The sequence below is a fragment of the Sinocyclocheilus grahami genome, unplaced genomic scaffold, assembly GCF_001515645.1.
Source record: "Sinocyclocheilus grahami isolate Dianchi unplaced genomic scaffold, SAMN03320097.WGS_v1.1 scaffold882.1, whole genome shotgun sequence".
Taxonomy (NCBI): Eukaryota; Metazoa; Chordata; class Actinopteri; order Cypriniformes; family Cyprinidae; genus Sinocyclocheilus; species Sinocyclocheilus grahami.
This window is the reverse complement of record NW_015506061.1, coordinates 50,962-69,422: the sequence shown is the minus strand read 5'-3', so window position 1 is coordinate 69,422 and position 18,461 is coordinate 50,962. Positions and strand designations below refer to the sequence as shown.

The 18,461-nt window shown below is 36.6% G+C and overlaps 1 protein-coding gene across 2 annotated transcripts in view; it reads right to left on the bottom strand.

Annotated features, from left to right (window-relative positions):
- The window catches only part of LOC107563619 (protein FAM19A5-like), a 171,502-nt gene extending 160,008 nt beyond the window's left edge, over positions 1–11,494 (bottom strand). For both annotated transcript variants that reach the window (XM_016248526.1, XM_016248525.1), the window contains exon 1: positions 10,965–11,494. In XM_016248526.1, coding sequence (XP_016104012.1) covers positions 10,965–11,076 — 112 coding nt within the window. In that variant the 5' untranslated portion in view covers positions 11,077–11,494. The remainder of the gene's footprint in view (positions 1–10,964) is intronic.
- Between the last annotated feature and the right edge of the window lie 6,967 nt (positions 11,495–18,461).

Genomic DNA, 18,461 nt, shown 5'->3' with positions numbered 1-18,461 from the left:
GTTTCCAACACACTTTTTCACATCACGCGCTCAAACTCATCAAAAGTCAACAAGTTCAACAAGCAACAACGACTTATCCGAGTGACTGCTGCAGAACGCATGCGAGAGAGGCAGCGCAGATCGTGCGTCTCATAACGTGGCACTTGCGGGAGTTAACACTTAACACTATACGCAATACCCGCAACCTCACACCAAATTTCAGGCGTGTAAATAGGCAAGCATATATACAAATCATTTAGTAAGCAGAAATCCGAAATTTACCTTAACATATTAAGTTAGAGAAAGATGCGACTGAATTGATGCTTGAAGAATGCGCTTCCAGCAGCCATGATAAACAGTTGGCGGTTAAAGTTTTCTATGCACAATTTGATTTGACGGAAGTCACGAGACCTATTACTCTCCATTTAATCACATTGATGGATAAAAATAAAATTAAAATAAGCATGTAACGACCACAAACGGAGGAAAATAGCGGAGTAAAAGTACCGATACATCACTTAAAATGTACTCAAGTAAAAGTAAAAGTACACAATTTTTAAACTACTCAAAAAAGTACAATTACTGATAAAAACTACTTAATTACTGTAACGTGAGTATTTGTAATTCGTTACTTCACACCCCTGAGCACAACCTACCAAAGAGTTATAAAAAAGTGCATGAGATAAATCAATATGAGGTCGTTTAGTGCGGAGTAAATTAAGTTTGTCCCACAGAGATGAATAATAGCCCAAATTTTGTGTTGAGAAGTATGCAACTTCTCTAAGCAGCTGGCTTGATGATTTTTACTTGGCAGATGGATATGAAAACATTGACAATGCTTTTAACAACTATTTGAAGTTTTGAGACTTTTGAAAGTTGCAGCACAATAGCAAGGCAGAGTCTTGAAACAGAATGTATTAAAGAATGCATTAATTTTCCTGTCAGTGTCGTATAACATGTTTTAACAAGATCACAGTTGTTATAATGTAATGACTACTGCAACCCCCAAGTGCCCCTCGTATAATTCACATGCATGGCAGAGATACAATAGAATCTTTTACGCGGCAGTGCTTGGAGGAGGGTGGAAAGAGAGTCTTAGCTTCGGGAAGCCAGAAATGAGGCTTAACAAAGTCATGTTTTATCAGCATGAATATATGCTGGAATTACACAGCTTCAGTTGAACAAATATCTCTGGGGTTCATTTCCACTGTTGCTAGGGGTTGCCAGCCCTCTTATACAGTAATAGAGAGTCATTGCATATTTAAGAAAACAGAATTGTGTTCAACTTGACCATATTTTTTTACACACTGAAAATGCTACAGTATTTAATTGCTTTTGAATTAGATTTGTGAAGTGTAAAACGTGAAAAGTGCAAATTAGAATGAAAAGCAAATGTTGTAAGATGGGCTTTAAATCTAGACACGTAACATTGTATATTTAAATGGTTATTCTTGACAGCAGGATCAAGGAAGATGAAGGCAGCTACTATTCAGACCTGTTTACAGAAAGACAGATATTTGCCACTGAATTTGGCCAAGGACCACTCTGGAGAGATTGCCACACACTAGGCTCATGGAAAACCTGTAGAGGTAAGCCAAACAGATTTAGACTACTGCTTTTTGCCATGTTCAGAGCGTGTGGTCAGTGGGCATGATGTCTGAAGTTGAGACTACATTCAGCGTGTGTGCTTTTTTTTTCTTTTCTTCATTGGTCTGAACAGACAAAACACTTGCCAAACATTCATGTTTGTCTAAACAGGCTTTTACTCAGTCTACTTTGTATCAGTTTCTTGTGGATTTTTACTCTGGATTTGTTGCTATTTTAATTAAAAAGACTAAAACACAAATAACTAAAGCTGAACTGCAGTCTGTTCATCTTGAAATACTTACGTACAGTCACAATTGTGTAGTGCCATTTAGTGTAACTGAATATATGTAAGAGATGACAATACAATTCCTTTATTGACCCTGATCCTTACTAGATATGTAGCTCTGCTTCAATCCCTATTGAGTTTTATACTTAGGAAGTATTTTAAGCCATCATATACTGTCTCTTGGTATTGAAGGTTTTTAAAAAATAAGCAACCAAACTATGCTGATTTATAACTTTCTTATGGCCAGCATCAAATATACACTTTGTGATCCAGCCAAACCCGGAATGCACTGAAAAAAAAAAAGTGTCAGTTTAGTTTATTCACTAATGTGAAATATTAATTAAAAAGAAGTTAAATCTAATTGAAATTTCCCAATAATCTCATGTGCTATGTATATCTGGGCTTATTAGTGTATCATGTTATTAGCTTAGGAACATGCTACTGTCAAACTCTATTGGAAACAACTTTAAGTGTCAGGCCCTGTCACATATGCAGCCTCAGTCCTCCTGGTCCTCCTCTGTGTCTACACTTCGCCACATCGGCTGCTAGATTGGTTATTAGTCTTCTGTGAAGTCTTCAGTGAAAGTTTCGGAAAAAGGGTTCATCAAGGGTGCATGGCGGCTACAAAGGAGGCACTCTTGAGTATGCCACTGAAGCCTAAAATGACAAATTGGACACCTTAGCATCTTGTGGACCACCAGACCACAAATTTATATTAAATGTGCCATTTGGGTCAAAACATTTTTACCAACATAAGTTAGAACAGATAAAATAGTACCACAAAGTCACTGTAGCAAAAATGGCTCAGAAAAACTGCAGTATTATGGAGAGCCGGTTACAGTCAAAGAAAGAACAATAAGTAAAAAAAACAAAAAAACAATAGTATTAAATATATTATCATTATATTTATAAATTAACAGTGACTTTTTTATTAAATACCATAAAACTTGTTCATTGCTAGTTCACCTTATGCAATAACTAATGTTGACAAGTTTAAATTTATTGTAAACTGTTACCATATATTGGATAAAACTTTATTTTACAGTGGCTTCGTTATACATGGTACTAAATGAAGTAATAACAGTAAATTATACATAATTACAAGCAGCGACCATAAACCAAACACTAACACTGTAGTTAGTACATGTAGTGGATTAATATAACACAGTACTTATTTGTGTAATTACACTATAATAATGACACCTTAAAATAAAGTGTAACCTAATATTGTATTAGCCTAATGTACTAGTAATAGGCCATATTAATATGTAGTTAATATTAATATTTATACATATACATACATTTATATTAATACATATTAACAAAGTTTTTAGACTATGAAAATAGACTTAGTGGCAGGATTACTTGAGTCAACACCTGCTAGATGGACTGTCGAACAGATGCAGTTGGTTCTTAGTCAGTACACTGTACATCAGGCTGTTGTTTGTTGTGATATAGGGTTTAAAAACTTATCAGGACAAGTAACAAACCCTGTAACTCTGATGAAGATGGGCTTTGAATGTGTAATCATGTTGTCTGTAGTATGTAAACAGATGTTGCTAATTAGTAATCATTGAATACATCAAGTAATAGTCAATGAACACAATTCACATTGTGGCATGCTGCACATTAATGTGGAGTGTGGAAATCCATGCACAACTGCTGCTTGCAATCAATTTTGGATTTTCCAATTTTATCAGAAAAAAAAAATCTGTGAAAATTAGGAGATTGATATTTATTTATTTAGCTACTATACAAACACTTTACAAATTTACTTGATCTGGGCTCAAATGCATCGTAAGCTAAGTTGATCGTAGGGACTGTAGTACTATGTCAATACTATTAAATGTTAGTGTCTTTTATCATTGTATAGTATCATCATTATCATCATCATGAAATCACAAGTGTCTGTATATTATTGGACATAAATGCAATATTATTGGCATCTGTCATTCTTCGTATATTCCCCACACTTAAGTGCATGTGCTTGCATCTTATTTTCAAATATTTATTTTTACTGAATGTTAGATATGTTGAGATACTACTGTCGCTGTGATGTTACTACATCCCATTCATATACAGTAGCATTCTGTGATCCATCAAGCCAGGAAAGCTTCTGAATCATGTTTCTGAGATGTCTTGTCAGGCTCAACCATGCATCACAGTCTGGCAGCCTGTTAAGGTTTTGGCGAAAGACAAATTTGATTGAATGCAGTTGACTTCCACACAATTACCTCTTCTCTAACATACATGTGTTGAGTAACCCACTCTTTCCTTCAGACAAGTACCTATATAACTTCAAGATAAATGCACCTGCTTTTTATAACATTTGTTTTTGTCTCCAATGTGGACTCCAGTCTTTTCTGACTGTATTAGGATTTATATTTTTTTTCAACAAATGGTCAGTGTTATCAGGATGTTGTCAGGACGTCAAACTAAATGTTATATGAGCCGTTTTATTTAACATTTTACATTGTTGATTGTCACTGTAATCTGTAATCACTGTAAATTTTGTTATTTTCTAGCAATAAACAATTAATTATAAAAATTAATTGATTTAACTTAATAATAATAATAATAAAGAGTAATGGAACACCAAAATGTGCCCTATTTGTGGAAAGTTAAATTACCGTTACATGTTAATTCCCATGTTTGCTCATAGCGGGGCAGCACATTTTTATCCATCTGTTTCTCTCTTACTTCTTTTTTATCTTTCATCCACTTCTCAGCAGTGTTTCCACCCCAGACATTTCCTGTCACAGCCCGTGAGCGACAACGCGTTGATGGAGCCCTCCAGGAATTCAAAATGCCAGGGTGGCATTTTCTTTCAAGCAATTGGTTTCCTCAATAATAAAGAAGTGGAGTCATTTTAACAGCCCGCCGCAAGTATGTTAGTAGTCTTTCCTGTCTTTCTACACCCCTCAAGCAGTGTGTGTAGCTTTGGGTTACAACTGATCATTAAAATTCACACCCTCATCGTTACAACAACCATAAATGGAGCCAGATTGTTAACAGCACGCATGTCCCCTTAAATGAAGAAGACCCTTGTGTGAAATGTCAAAAGTGATGTTTTATGCATGCTACTGTGCCTATTAAAACTAATACCAAATTTAAATTAATGTATGGTATAACATGCAGATTTAAACAGCAATTAGCAATCAAATTTATGAGAGCCTGGAGGAGATGTCTGGCAATCAATTTCACGTTAATAAACACTTAGCATGGCATGTATTGGAGCCCTCCAGGAATTCAAAATGCCAGGGTGGCATTTTCTTTCAAGCAATTGGTTTCCTCAATAATAAAGAAGTGGAGTCATTTTAACAGCCCGCCGCAAGTATGTTAGTAGTCTTTCCTGTCTTTCTACACCCCTCAAGCAGTGTGTGTAGCTTTGGGTTACAACTGATCATTAAAATTCACACCCTCATCGTTACAACAACCATAAATGGAGCCAGATTGTTAACAGCACGCATGTCCCCTTAAATGAAGAAGACCCTTGTGTGAAATGTCAAAAGTGATGTTTTATGCATGCTACTGTGCCTATTAAAACTAATACCAAATTTAAATTAATGTATGGTATAACATGCAGATTTAAACAGCAATTAGCAATCAAATTTATGAGAGCCTGGAGGAGATGTCTGGCAATCAATTTCACGTTAATAAACACTTAGCATGGCATGTATTTTATCTATCTCTCTATCTATCTATCTATCTATCTATCTATCTATCTATCTATCTATCTATCTATCATCAGATTTCTCATGAAATAGCACAGAGCAAAAAAAAAATATATATATATATCTCTTTAACAACAGGGCAGTTGTTAAACAAACACAAAGTCTCAATTTACCAGCACATGGTAAACTGAATGGTTTTCTGCTAGCCATCAAATCTTTGTTTTTTCTACAGACCATTGATTACACTTTATTTTGATTCACTTTAGACACTCTACTAACTGTAAGTAACTTTGCAACTACATGTCAACTAGCAGTCATTATAGTATTAGTAGACTGTCTGCTTAATATCTACTATCTATCTCTCTATCTATCTATCTATCTATCTATCTATCTATCATCAGATTTCTCATGAAATAGCACAGAGCAAAAAAAATATATATATATATATCTCTTTAACAACAGGGCAGTTGTTAAACAAACACAAAGTCTCAATTTACCAGCACATGGTAAACTGAATGGTTTTCTGCTAGCCATCAAATCTTTGTTTTTTCTACAGACCATTGATTACACTTTATTTTGATTCACTTTAGACACTCTACTAACTGTAAGTAACTTTGCAACTACATGTCAACTAACTCTCATTAGAGCATTATAGATTCTTAGGTTAGATTTAGTAGAAAAGTTGCCGTACTTGCAAAGTTACTTATAGTTAGTAGAACGCCTGTTGAGCGACCATCAAAATAAAGTGTTAGTAGATATTAAGCAGACAGTCTACTAATACTATAATGACTGCTAGTTGACATGTAGTTGCAAAGTTATTTATAGGTAGTTGAATGTCTAAAGTGAACCATTTTCTGAAGAACAGACAATAAAAAATGGCCTCCTGTCACTTTTAAGATAATTACACCTTGATAATTACATTACATTTGTAGAGAACGAAATGTTAAGTACCATGAATTGGAAGCGAATACTGATAGTGAAACATTATGTTATCCAGTCACATTAGCATACTGAAACAAACTGTTGTATAGTATCCCTTATCCATTGTATAGTATCCCACACAGTGCATACAAAACCAAATCCATTCATTCACATTCAGTAGCATTATACAGCTCCAGTATGATATAGTTCCACTCTTTCTACAATGTTTATCAACATTTTTAAGTTTCACAATGTGTTACATGCATTTTAACTTTGCAAAGATCATTTTTTCCCTTGCACAAAAATGACGACTATGGACAAAAAACTTGTAAGTCCTCAGAGCTGATACAATATTCATCCATAAAGATGCCTTCGTATTTGTACGATTTTCATGATTTGCTCGCTAGGCCAGACAGAAAACTTGACAAGTTCCACAAGCCCACGTCTTTACCCTTTGATGCGGACAGTGGTTAAATTACTCGTGCACTGGAAAGGGCCTTCGGGTAGCTTTAAAATAGCCAAGGATATTATAATGACTCAATGCTTATTGTACCATGTAATACACCATTTATTTTTCTTTCCTTTTTTCTTTCTTTTGCTTTACAACTAAAACATGTCAAATGGGAGTCTTTAATTACCAAAAATGGCTTCTGTTTATGCCCTTGAATGGTGTTGACACTGACCACATACCAAGAGTATGCATGTGTCTATTTGCGAATGCTTGAGCAATGTGTCAGACTACATGGGCTGTTTTCATGGGGGATGTGTGAATGTACTGCAATGCATTGTGGGATGCTTTCAGTGGGTGGGGCTATGGCAATGCGGGTCGGGCCTGTAGCAGGTATGATTCATCAGGGCACATAATTGACCCTGTGGGAGGCATGATGGAGGAGACCATGGTGTGCTCATCTTTTTTTCTGCTCTTCTTTTCCTTTTTGTTTTACTGTTTCCCTGTTTTAGCTCACTTTCTATTAGTATTTTTTTTGCCTCTTTTTATGTGTTCACAGGAACATAGCCATTGAATATTAACACACAGACACACACACTCTCAGTCACATTTCTGCAACATCTGATTTTAATGATGGTCAGGCTGTCTGAGCATTTGCAGAAATATACAATCATAAAAACACACTACATCCTAATGACATAGTAATCACTATATATAAAAAAATAATATACTGGATGTCATCAAAGTGTTTTATGTGTATATTCTGATCATTACTCTGAATAATACATTATGTGTGAATTATTTTATATTCATATAAAATATATATGTATATAAATATTATGTAGTTATATACTATACTTGGAATATTATTATTACACAAAACAGCAAAAAAAATGTGAATTTAGTTTTATAGTTACAATATTTATAAGAAAGAAATACTATAACAGTTAATATATTACTAATTATATTTTTATGTTTACAGAAAATAAATTATGCTTGCCCATGCAGAACTCACTGTCATTATGTTAGCGGGTGGTTTTGGGTGGTTTTTAGTGTGTTCCTATGCGGTTGTTAATACTTAGGTACACTCTGTGTGAGCAATATTCGTATGTGACAGTAATAGTGGTATTTGCATTAGCAAATACCATTGATTACTTAATAAAATAATACTTTTTATAAGAATTAATGTTCAGTACTTGTTAATCTACAGGTTTAAGTACGAATCTCCTAAAGTATTGCAATTATTCTGTGTTTCTACACAAGTTTGAACAATGCATCTGTGGATCTAACATGGAGGAACAAACGTATGTCGAGTAGCATCCAGAGGAGGGAGCCAGCGGACAGAACAAAGCCCTCCCCATATCATTCATTAAACAGTCATTACAAACCGTTTTTGTCATCATATCATATTGCTTGATATTAATTTGTACAGCTGCAGTACAGCGTGAGTACCATTCTGCTATCACTAACCTCAACTAACCATATATTTCCTGCTTTTCGAAACAAACACAATCTCGTGTATAAGGATGACATTTGTAACTGATACTTTGACGATATTTTGCTGGGAGATGCTAATATAAAAAGGCAGCGACTGCATGACTCACTAGTGGGAATGCAGACCTAATTTCGGTTGTGTTCGTGCATTCATCACACAAGGCTCGCTATAAATAAACAAATCAACTATAAGAACTTGGTTTGTGTCCCTGCGTTTATGTTTTCGATCTCCTCTGCGAGTAATACCAGCTCGAGCTGTGAGGTGCCAGTCTGGGGTCTTGACAGCAACTCAGACATAGATGTCGTGTGGTGGGAAGCCCATCTAGATGAAGATTAATATCACAGACAACAAGCAGGTCGGGGCAGAGCTGCAGAAGTTGATTTGCTCAGATATACACAGAGAAACAGACACCCAAATAAAAATTGAATAGGCTGCTAACCACAACAAACATCTAGAACATTGATTGTAGCCAAGCAGAGAATAAATCATGCCATGGCAGGAAATCAATTGAGTGAATGTAGAAACATCTATGCACATATTTACATTCATATTAACTCAGATGGGAACTGCAGGTACAGTGGCAGAGGTTAAACATCCTCTCAGAAATAATGCCACCCAGCCAGGCCTGGGACAGCAAAACAGTGCTACATTTCTAGACATAAAATTCACTGATTCAGAAGTGTGTGTCTTTTTGTTCATTACATACATTTTTACCTGTATGTGTATGTGTGTGTCTTCTAGTACAGTCATGTGAACTTCTACTGAAGTACTGACTACAGAAAAAAAGTCTTAAAGGGATAGTTCACCCAAAAATGAAAATTTGATGTTTATCTGCTTACCCCCAGGGCATTCAAGATGTAGGTGACTTTGTTTCTTCAGCAGAACACAAACAAATATTTTTCAAATATTTTTGTTGCTGTCTGTCAGTCTTGTAATGGAGGTGAATGGGAATCACGGATTTGAGAGTCAAAAAAACATACACAAACAAAACCAAATTAAAACCTGTGGCTCGATACATTGATGTGTAAAGACACGAAACGATCGGTCTGTGCAAGAAACTGAACAGTATTTATATCGTTTTTTACCTCTGATTCACGCAATGTCCGAACTGTTCGAACTGTCCTGAGCGGCGGCGCATCCTCCTGAGTGCGTTCTCAACAGTGTGTTAACAAGAGGGGTTGTGTGAGTTTTTGAGTGTTCTTCTTAATGCTTTATGGCAGATTGCTGACTTAAAAGTGCATTACCACCACCTATCTCTCAAATGGACCACTGACACTCTATCTACAATCTCAATTAGGAGTGTCAATCTGCGATCTGGGTCTGCGATCCGTTCGGACTTTGCGTGAATCAGAGGTAAAAAACAATATAAATACTGTTCAGTTTCTTGCACAGACCGATCGTTTTGTGTCTTTACACATCAATGTATCGTCACGAGCCGCAGTGTTTAATTTGGTTTTGTTTGCGTAGGGTTTTTTTTTACTCTCAAAGCCGTGATTCCCATTCACCTCCATTATAAGACTGACAGACTGCAATGGTTTGAGTTAAAAATCTTTGTTTGTGTTCTACTGAAGAAACAAAGTCACCTACATCTTGGATGCCCTGGGGTAAGCAGATAAACATCACATTTTCATTTTTGGGTGAACTATCCCTTTAAGAGAGTCAGACAGCAAAAATAAAAAGTACCATTTAGTACCATCTTGGCTCAAAAAAATAATCAGCTGAGCTTTTTATGGGCTCGGAATATATGTGTAACAAGATGTACAAAAGTGGTTTCAGATTACATATTTCTTAATACTAATGTCAAAATGGTCTGGATCAGACTGTTCTCGGACATGTTGGTCTGGATAGGCCTACACACTATTTTGCAACTAGGTATAGTAGTAATGTGGTTTCAGAGGAAAGGTCTTTTCTTATGAATATATTATAATATAATATAAGGTATTTATGAATATTTATGTAACAGTTATAAGATTAGAAATTGTGTTATAGATAGATAAGACTGTAATAGTGCAGTGTATACACAACTGTCCTTGCCCCTGTGTTTCAGCTTAAAATGCATAAATAAACACCATGGACAGACCTAATTTCTCTGGGAGGTTTCAAGATACCAATCGTGTTTGTTTGTTAATGAGAGGGGTTGTGTGAGTTTACCTTTGCATGTCTCTGTGTTTGCATGTCTGTACTTGTGCATTATTATTATTATTATTATTATCATTATCTTATCTTTGCAATTAGATGAAGGGATTTCAGATATCTCGGACTTTCATATTTTTGTCTGTTAAGGAAAATACTACTATCCAGCAGATACATTTCTAGATCATAAATACACATTCCCTGCCCTTGAGTAGCAAGTTAAAGATATACGTATACATGGTCTCGTATAGGACATGCTTTGGCAATTCCGTTTCCATGAGCTCATCTCTCCTGAAGGATCCATGATATTGTTTGTACGTGTGAGTGAGTGAGTGAGTGAGTGACACGACAGACAGTATACATTATCCTTAAGGTCACATCAATGAAGTGTTACACATTCTTACACACGTAGAAGACGCATCGCACACACCGCAAACTCACCGCAGTACACGATCAGAAGCGCCGTCAACAACAGCACAGCCCAGAAAGTTGTCGACATCCTCGGCCAGTTAATCGCATCCTTACGCTTACTCGATCTGACCGCAGGAGCCATGGAAACGCGTGTAGTGAAATCGGAGATAAATTCAGCGTTACAAACCCTCCCGTCCTCTGAGGAAACGTCTCTCTCCACGAGTGATTCTTAAAAAAGACATTCTGAAAACGGACCGCTCATTTCCATAGCCCCTCAGTAGTCTTTAAGTCCAGTAAATCGAAAATAAAGTCTCTAGTTGACGCGTGATCGATTCAGTGTTCAAACGTATAATCCAAAAAAAGGCACGTGAATTCAGATTTAGTCATAAATATTAAACTGACGACTGCTCAGTTTCCGTCACGTCAAACCTCCGTATAAACTATCCAAAATATACTCGGTAAAGATTCAATCATTTATGTCGCAACGCCGTGAAAACTAGCTAAAGAACTGCTCAGTTGGTCTGTGAGGACGTGTTTGATTTCTCTCAGACTCCCAGAAAAAAAGATCCCACCGCAAATCTTCTGGATTTGGAAAATATTCGCTAAGAGGGGATCGATGTCCCGATCAAGAGAGGAATATAAAAAGAGCTGTGAGCAGATGAAATGGAAAGATCTAGAGAGCACTGAAGCTGCGCAGACCGATAGGCTACATGAACTGAAACTTCGTGCCGCCTCAACTTTTACTTGCGAGCGACGACGCGAAAAACACTCTCCCGTTATAATTAAGGAACCTGTTTAATCTCTCAATGCAGACGTCTTCCTTGATTACAACTGGAAGGTTCTCCTTTTGACGCGTCAAGCTGGAGAGCAGACGTGTATGTTTTTAATTTGGCATACATATTATTTTACCCCCATCACATTTGTATCTTTATCTTTTATTTTATCAATCAGTCTCGTATGCTGCATTATTCGTGATGTGCGGTTAACAGGTTTTGTGTGTGTGTGTGTGTGTGTGTGCGCGCGCACTGGTTTGGGTGGTTCATGAGGACACAAATTTGTATAATGGCATGGGTATGACACAGGTATTACCAGTGTTGGGGAAAGTTACTTTTAAAAGTCATGCATTACAATATTGCGTTACTCCCTTAAAAAAGTAACTAATTACGTTACTTAGTTACTTTTTATGGAAAATAATGCGTTATATTACTTTTGCTGGGAAAACAAAGTAACTGGCATTACTTTTTTGAAAAAGTAACTCAGATATTTTCTTGTAAATTAAAAAAGTAATGCGTTACTTTACTAGTTACTTGAAAAAAGTAATCTGATTACGTAACTCGCGTTACTTGTAATGCGTTACCCCCAACACTGGGTATTACTATATGAATGTGGTTTATGAGGACATTACCTGTGTCCCTGTAATTCAAAAGGCTTAAAAAACATACTAAATGGTGTTTTTTTTTTAATCTAAAAATGCACAAAGTGTAGGGTTGGTGTAGGGCGAAAATACAGTTTGTACAGTATAAAGACCATTAAGCCTATGGAGAGTCCCCGTAAACCACCAGTACCAAAGTGTGTGTGTGTGTGTGTGTGTGTGTGTGTGTGTGTGTGTGTGTGTGTTTAAATCAAACGTAAAAAAAAAAAAAAAAAACTCAGAGCAGAGGACAGCTTTGAGGAACTTTTCAGCACCAAAGGATCTGGACAGCTCCCACCCACACTACAGTCATTACAAAGTGGCCATATTAGGAATCTTAGTCACTTGCAATGCAAAAAAATTGTGTATACACACACACACACACAGACAGACAGACAGACAGACAGACAGACAGACAGACAGATAGATAGATAGATAGATAGATAGATAGATAGATAGATAGATAGATAGATAGATAGATAGAGAGAGAGATAGATGTACTGTACACCATAAAACAGAGGGCCACCATTTTTTTTTACCTTAAAGAGACATTTATACCTTGTGTCATAACATTGGTGTCAATCCAATTCAAATATTCTTCAGGTGTCAGATAAGACAAATGTATTCTAGATATGGCCAATTTCTAATGAGTGTAGAATTACAATAGCGGGAGCTGTTCATGTTGTGTGGTGCTGAAACCTGTTTTACTAGAAGCTTTACTATAAGCAGTGTGTGTGGGTTAAATAAAATTTGAAATGTATTTTACTTTATATTTAACTTATAAATAATTGCAAGAGTACCCACTGAAACTCTATCAATGATATGCACTGCATAAGAATAATTTCCAAGCGGAGACGTGAACTGGATTTAAACATGCCTCATGACTTTACAGGTGCTTTGAGGTGTTTCACCCTTTCCCTGCCTCTTCAAAGTGTGAGTTTCCATTCCACTACATCCCTTTCAGAAATCTGCACTGCTCTGTCTCTCTGTGGTTGCACAGTGCACCCCCCCATATTTTCCCCCCCCCCCCCCCCCCCCCATTCTGACTGCTGCCATTATTTAATTACAAACTTCAGATTTCAAATAAATTGATGGGGAAATAAGATGTCCATTTCAAGATTAGAATTACTAGTTTTACACATTCAACATTGGGGGCTCTAGGACCCTAAACATGACTTGAAGTCAATATCAACGGAACCTGAAGGTTAAATAAAATTTGAAATGTATTTTACTTTATATTTAACTTATAAATAATTGCAAGAGTACCCACTGAAACTCTATCAATGATATGCACTGCATAAGAATAATTTCCAAGCGGAGACGTGAACTGGATTTAAACATGCCTCATGACTTTACAGGTGCTTTGAGGTGTTTCACCCTTTCCCTGCCTCTTCAAAGTGTGAGTTTCCATTCCACTACATCCCTTTCAGAAATCTGCACTGCTCTGTCTCTCTGTGGTTGCACAGTGCACTACTTAGCAGGATGTAGTCGCTTGTGATCGACTGAGCGTTGACCTTTCACATCACTCTTCTTTTGATCTTTCCACACTTCCCCTGTATCAGAATGGAGATTTTTCTTTGAACTCCAGCATTGAGTCTTTCCTTCTCTGTCTTTTCTCTTGTATTTACTGAAATTTTCCAAATCACAAAGACACAAAGCCATACTGTTAGCAAAGCTGAGGCTGCAGTAAGGTCTTTTGGAGAGCGTATTATCAGTGTGCAATTAAAGTTATAGTTCACCACAAAAATGGAAATACTGCCATGATTTAATCACCTTCATGTTATTCCAAACCTGTATGAATTCCTTTGTTACCTGGAACATAAAATGAGATCAGTATAGCTGAAATTATGAGAGCAGTTATAACAGCAGTTTTTAGAATATATGAACAAATTAAATTATATGAATATTTTTATCAGGCAATATCACAGGCATGGAACTTTTCTTCCAATATTGTATTTCAACATTTGATACACTTTTTAACGCTTATTAAATATGTTTTAAGTGTTTTTTTTTAGACTTCAGGGAACTTGATATATCCACAATTTCAACTTTAGAACAATATAATCACTTTTGTATATGACACTTTTAATACTTACTGGTAAAGTTTTGGACACATTTTTGTACTTATTGGCTCTTTATTGTTTAATTTTTATGTCCACCACATAACCACATTTTTGTCACCTCAAACTAAAGTAACAAACAAAGAAAGTGATTAGATATGGTTTAGGCTTGGTACCCATACTTAAAGGAGTGACTGTAGGCCTGCTGGCTTGTACTTTTGCTAGAGGAATTTCAGAGTCTGTCACAGTTGAGTTCACTTCTGAATTCATGCACAGTTTTGTGTAAAATGATTTTGACTGAAATTTCTTTTCATATCAAAATGCTTTATTAAAAAGACTATGTTAGTAAATACTGCTATTTATGTAGTATCATACTAGTAAATTAGTGGTCTAATAAATTAGTGGTATATATATAAATGTCCTTTACTTTTCAAAAATAATAACTTGCACCCCCTCTAAAGTGGCTTTTAACTTTTCAACCCTTCTCTTACAGAACACTGGGGAAAAAATGGTAACCTAAAATGGTTACATCTAAATTAACTGGTTTATATTATTTTTAATATATTTGAATCAACTTAAATGCATTATTCTTTAAGGTAACAATTGCATATTACCATCTTTTACAGTGTGTCTTTATTCTTCATTTATATTTTCATGCTCTATTGAAATTCTGATGAAGACAAAAAAATAAAAAGCTTAATTCATCCTTGCTTTGTAGATACACATGGAGACATTCAGTAGATGCTTTTATGAAGCATAAAATTCCTCTACATGAAGAGGTAATCCTAACCCAACTGTTTTCACCTCGGAGAATGACCCCCCCTATATATAGTCATACCACGTTTTGTTTGTTCTCATTCACAGAACAGGAAAATATCCAGACTGGCCTTTTCTGTATATTATTGATAATGGTTGTGGTAAATTTCCCTCTGTTATAATGTCTTCTCAGAAACAATGCGGCTTGTTTTAAGGGCCATAGTGTGAGTTGTGGAAATAGGGAACCTCTGCCTGTGGTATGAAATAGCATTGTTATTTATTCCAGATCTAATGGAAGCACATTGTCAACATGAGAGCATGTTCTCTGAGGTTTGGGCTGAAATGATTCTTGATTACCTAAGATAAACGGTCTGGTGGTGTGCTGTCTTGCAATATAACAAACATGACTTAGGGTACGTAGTTCGTAACGCATTAGCACCTGTTCACTTGTTACAAGTGCCAGGCTGAAGAGGATGGGAAATAAATATCTCTAAATGATACTACAATTGAAGCATTCTTACTGGACTAACAAGCAAGTTTAACTACTGATCGTTATTTTTGTGGATTCACTATTATACTATAACATTCATTTATTACTGAATCTTGCAGCCTTTACATGACTCGGAAATGCAATGATTATTGACTTGTTTACTTGGGTGGAATTCAGACAGTAATTTCAGCAACAGCTCAATTCTGAAAGCGTAAATTATTGCTAGAAACATCCTGCCAAAAACAAAACAAAATTAGATTTGCCATAACCAGCAAGGGTTTGGATGTTGCAAGCAAGCCAATAAGTGCAAACGTGCAACCAAGCATCACTTTCTGATACCAGCTAAAAATCTACATAATTCTGTCTCGTAGTGCTTCATTTCACAAGCTGCTAGGTATACATGCGTGCAAATGTCTTTAGTATAATTTGTTTCAGATGTTTGCATTGATTGTACTGCGGCCAGTAAATGAACTGGAAATCATGACAGAAATAATTTCTACGAACACTATTGTTGAATAATGAAGTCTGTGTCAACAATGATGTGACTGAGTGGCTTACCTCACAAAAATGTTTTTCTTTTGGAATTAAGAAGAAAAAAACTTTTAATGGGAAACAGACAATAACAATTATCTGCAGGCAAATTCACTTTCTTCTGAATATGGTCCCATTAATTGCATTTACGTAGTTTCAAATGAAGTATGTCGAATGCTTTTAGTCAATGATTCCCAAACCAATTTGCATGGTAATGAATATATTTCATTGGGATCTGAAATGGTCCCTGGATGTGTTTCTGCTCTGGCTGGGAAATTACGAGCAGGTCGTTCACGGGTTTGCAGTGATTACAACCTCCTTCATGTATAAGTGGATATGCATGTGTAAAACTTTAATTGTATTGCTCTACAAGTATAACACCAGAGTTTCAAGGGCTACAACAAACCAGCCAGATCTCACTGTTATACTCGTAGGTATCTGTAAGTAACACTTACAAAAAAGTACATATTTGGATAGATGCTGAAATATGGATATATAAGGATCTATTGACATCTGCAGAAATGTAAATAAATAAATAAAACATTCATTATATCATAAATATATAAATATTTGGAAAGCTCTAACAGTTGAAAATGCATATCAGAGCAAAAAACAAGCCCTGAGGTCAAAAGAACTGCATGTAGTGCTCAGAGACAGGATTGTGTCAAGATTCAGATCTGGGAAGTGTTCAGAAACAAATTCTCATAAGGCTGTTGGTCAGACTGATGACCAAGAAGCTGATGGTCACTCCATGATCATATATGGAAATGGGAGAAACAGAAGGACAAACATCACTGCAACACTCCACCGATCTGGGCTTTATGGCGGTGGGGCCAGACTCAATCCTCTCCTCAGTGAAGACACTTGACAACCTACTTGGAATTTTAAAAACAGCACCTAAATGACTCTCAGACTGTGAGAAACAAGATTTTCTGATCTAATAAACTTCAGTTTCAAGCATCATGTATGGAGGAAAGCAGGCACTGCTCATCACCTGAACACTACCATCCCAACATTGTGGTGGTAGCACCGGCAGTGACTGGGGTACTCGTCACAGTAGAAGGGAACCTCAGTGCAGCAAAATATAGATAGCCTTAATGAAAACCCAGTCCAGAGCATTCAGAACCCCAGACTGGATAGAAGGTTCACATTACAACAGGACAATGACAATGACCCTCTGTGAATTTGACCCTCTGCTTAACTCTGTGAATGTCCTTGAGTGGCCCAGTCACAGCCTGGGCTTGAACCCAATCAAATATTTCTGGAGAAACCTGAAAATGTCTGTCGGCCCCCATCCAACCTGACAGAGCTTGAGAGGTGAAGAGGTGAGGAGAAGAATGGCAGATAATTGCCTAAAGCAGATGTGCAAAGCTTGCCATATCATAGCCAAAAAGACTATAGGATGTTTTTTTTTTTTGCTTTGTCATTATGGTGTAAGGAGTGTAGATTAATGAGAGAAAAAAAAGTAATTTAAAGCAGTTTAACAGATAACAAAACATGCAAAAAATATTTTTGCAAGGTTCACACACACACACAGACACAGACACACACACACACACACACACACACACACACACACACATATATATATATATATATATATATATATATATATATATGATCAATATCACACTCGTAGCAGATCGGAAAAGGCAGAGTGCGTCAGGTAATCACAGTGTGCCGATATACAACCATATCACACTGCTACTAGTGTGATATTGCGTTTGTACACCAGTTTGATGGCAAGAGTGTGTAAATTCCCTCTTTTGTGCATAACATACTCGGTTATAAACGTAACCTCTGTTCCCTGAGATACGGGAATGAGTACTGCATCTGCTAAGACGCTATGGGGAAAATTCCTTTTTCTTCGATGACTGAAGCCTTTTTCAATATCGCAGTGTAACTGAAAGGCCATCAGTTCATGCAGTAATTTAAAAATGAACCAATGGCTCGGCAGCGGAGCTGCACGAGCCTATGGCGATGAAGCCCACCAATATGGGTGGGGCCATCTGGCTATATAAGCGGGCATGTCACCATAGGAATCTCAGGTTACTTTGACTGAAGCGACGACTGAGTTGTGCAGCTGCATTGTACGGCTAGTTACACAGTACTCGTTCCCGTATCTCAGGGAACCGAGGTTATGTTTGTAACCGAGTACATTCCCTATCAATACTTCACTCGTACTGAGTCTGCTAAGATGCAATGGGGAACCAGTACAATCCTGCCGTGCTATGCTTAGAGGAACGGCTCATACTTGCCTTAAGCACCACAAGGGGCCA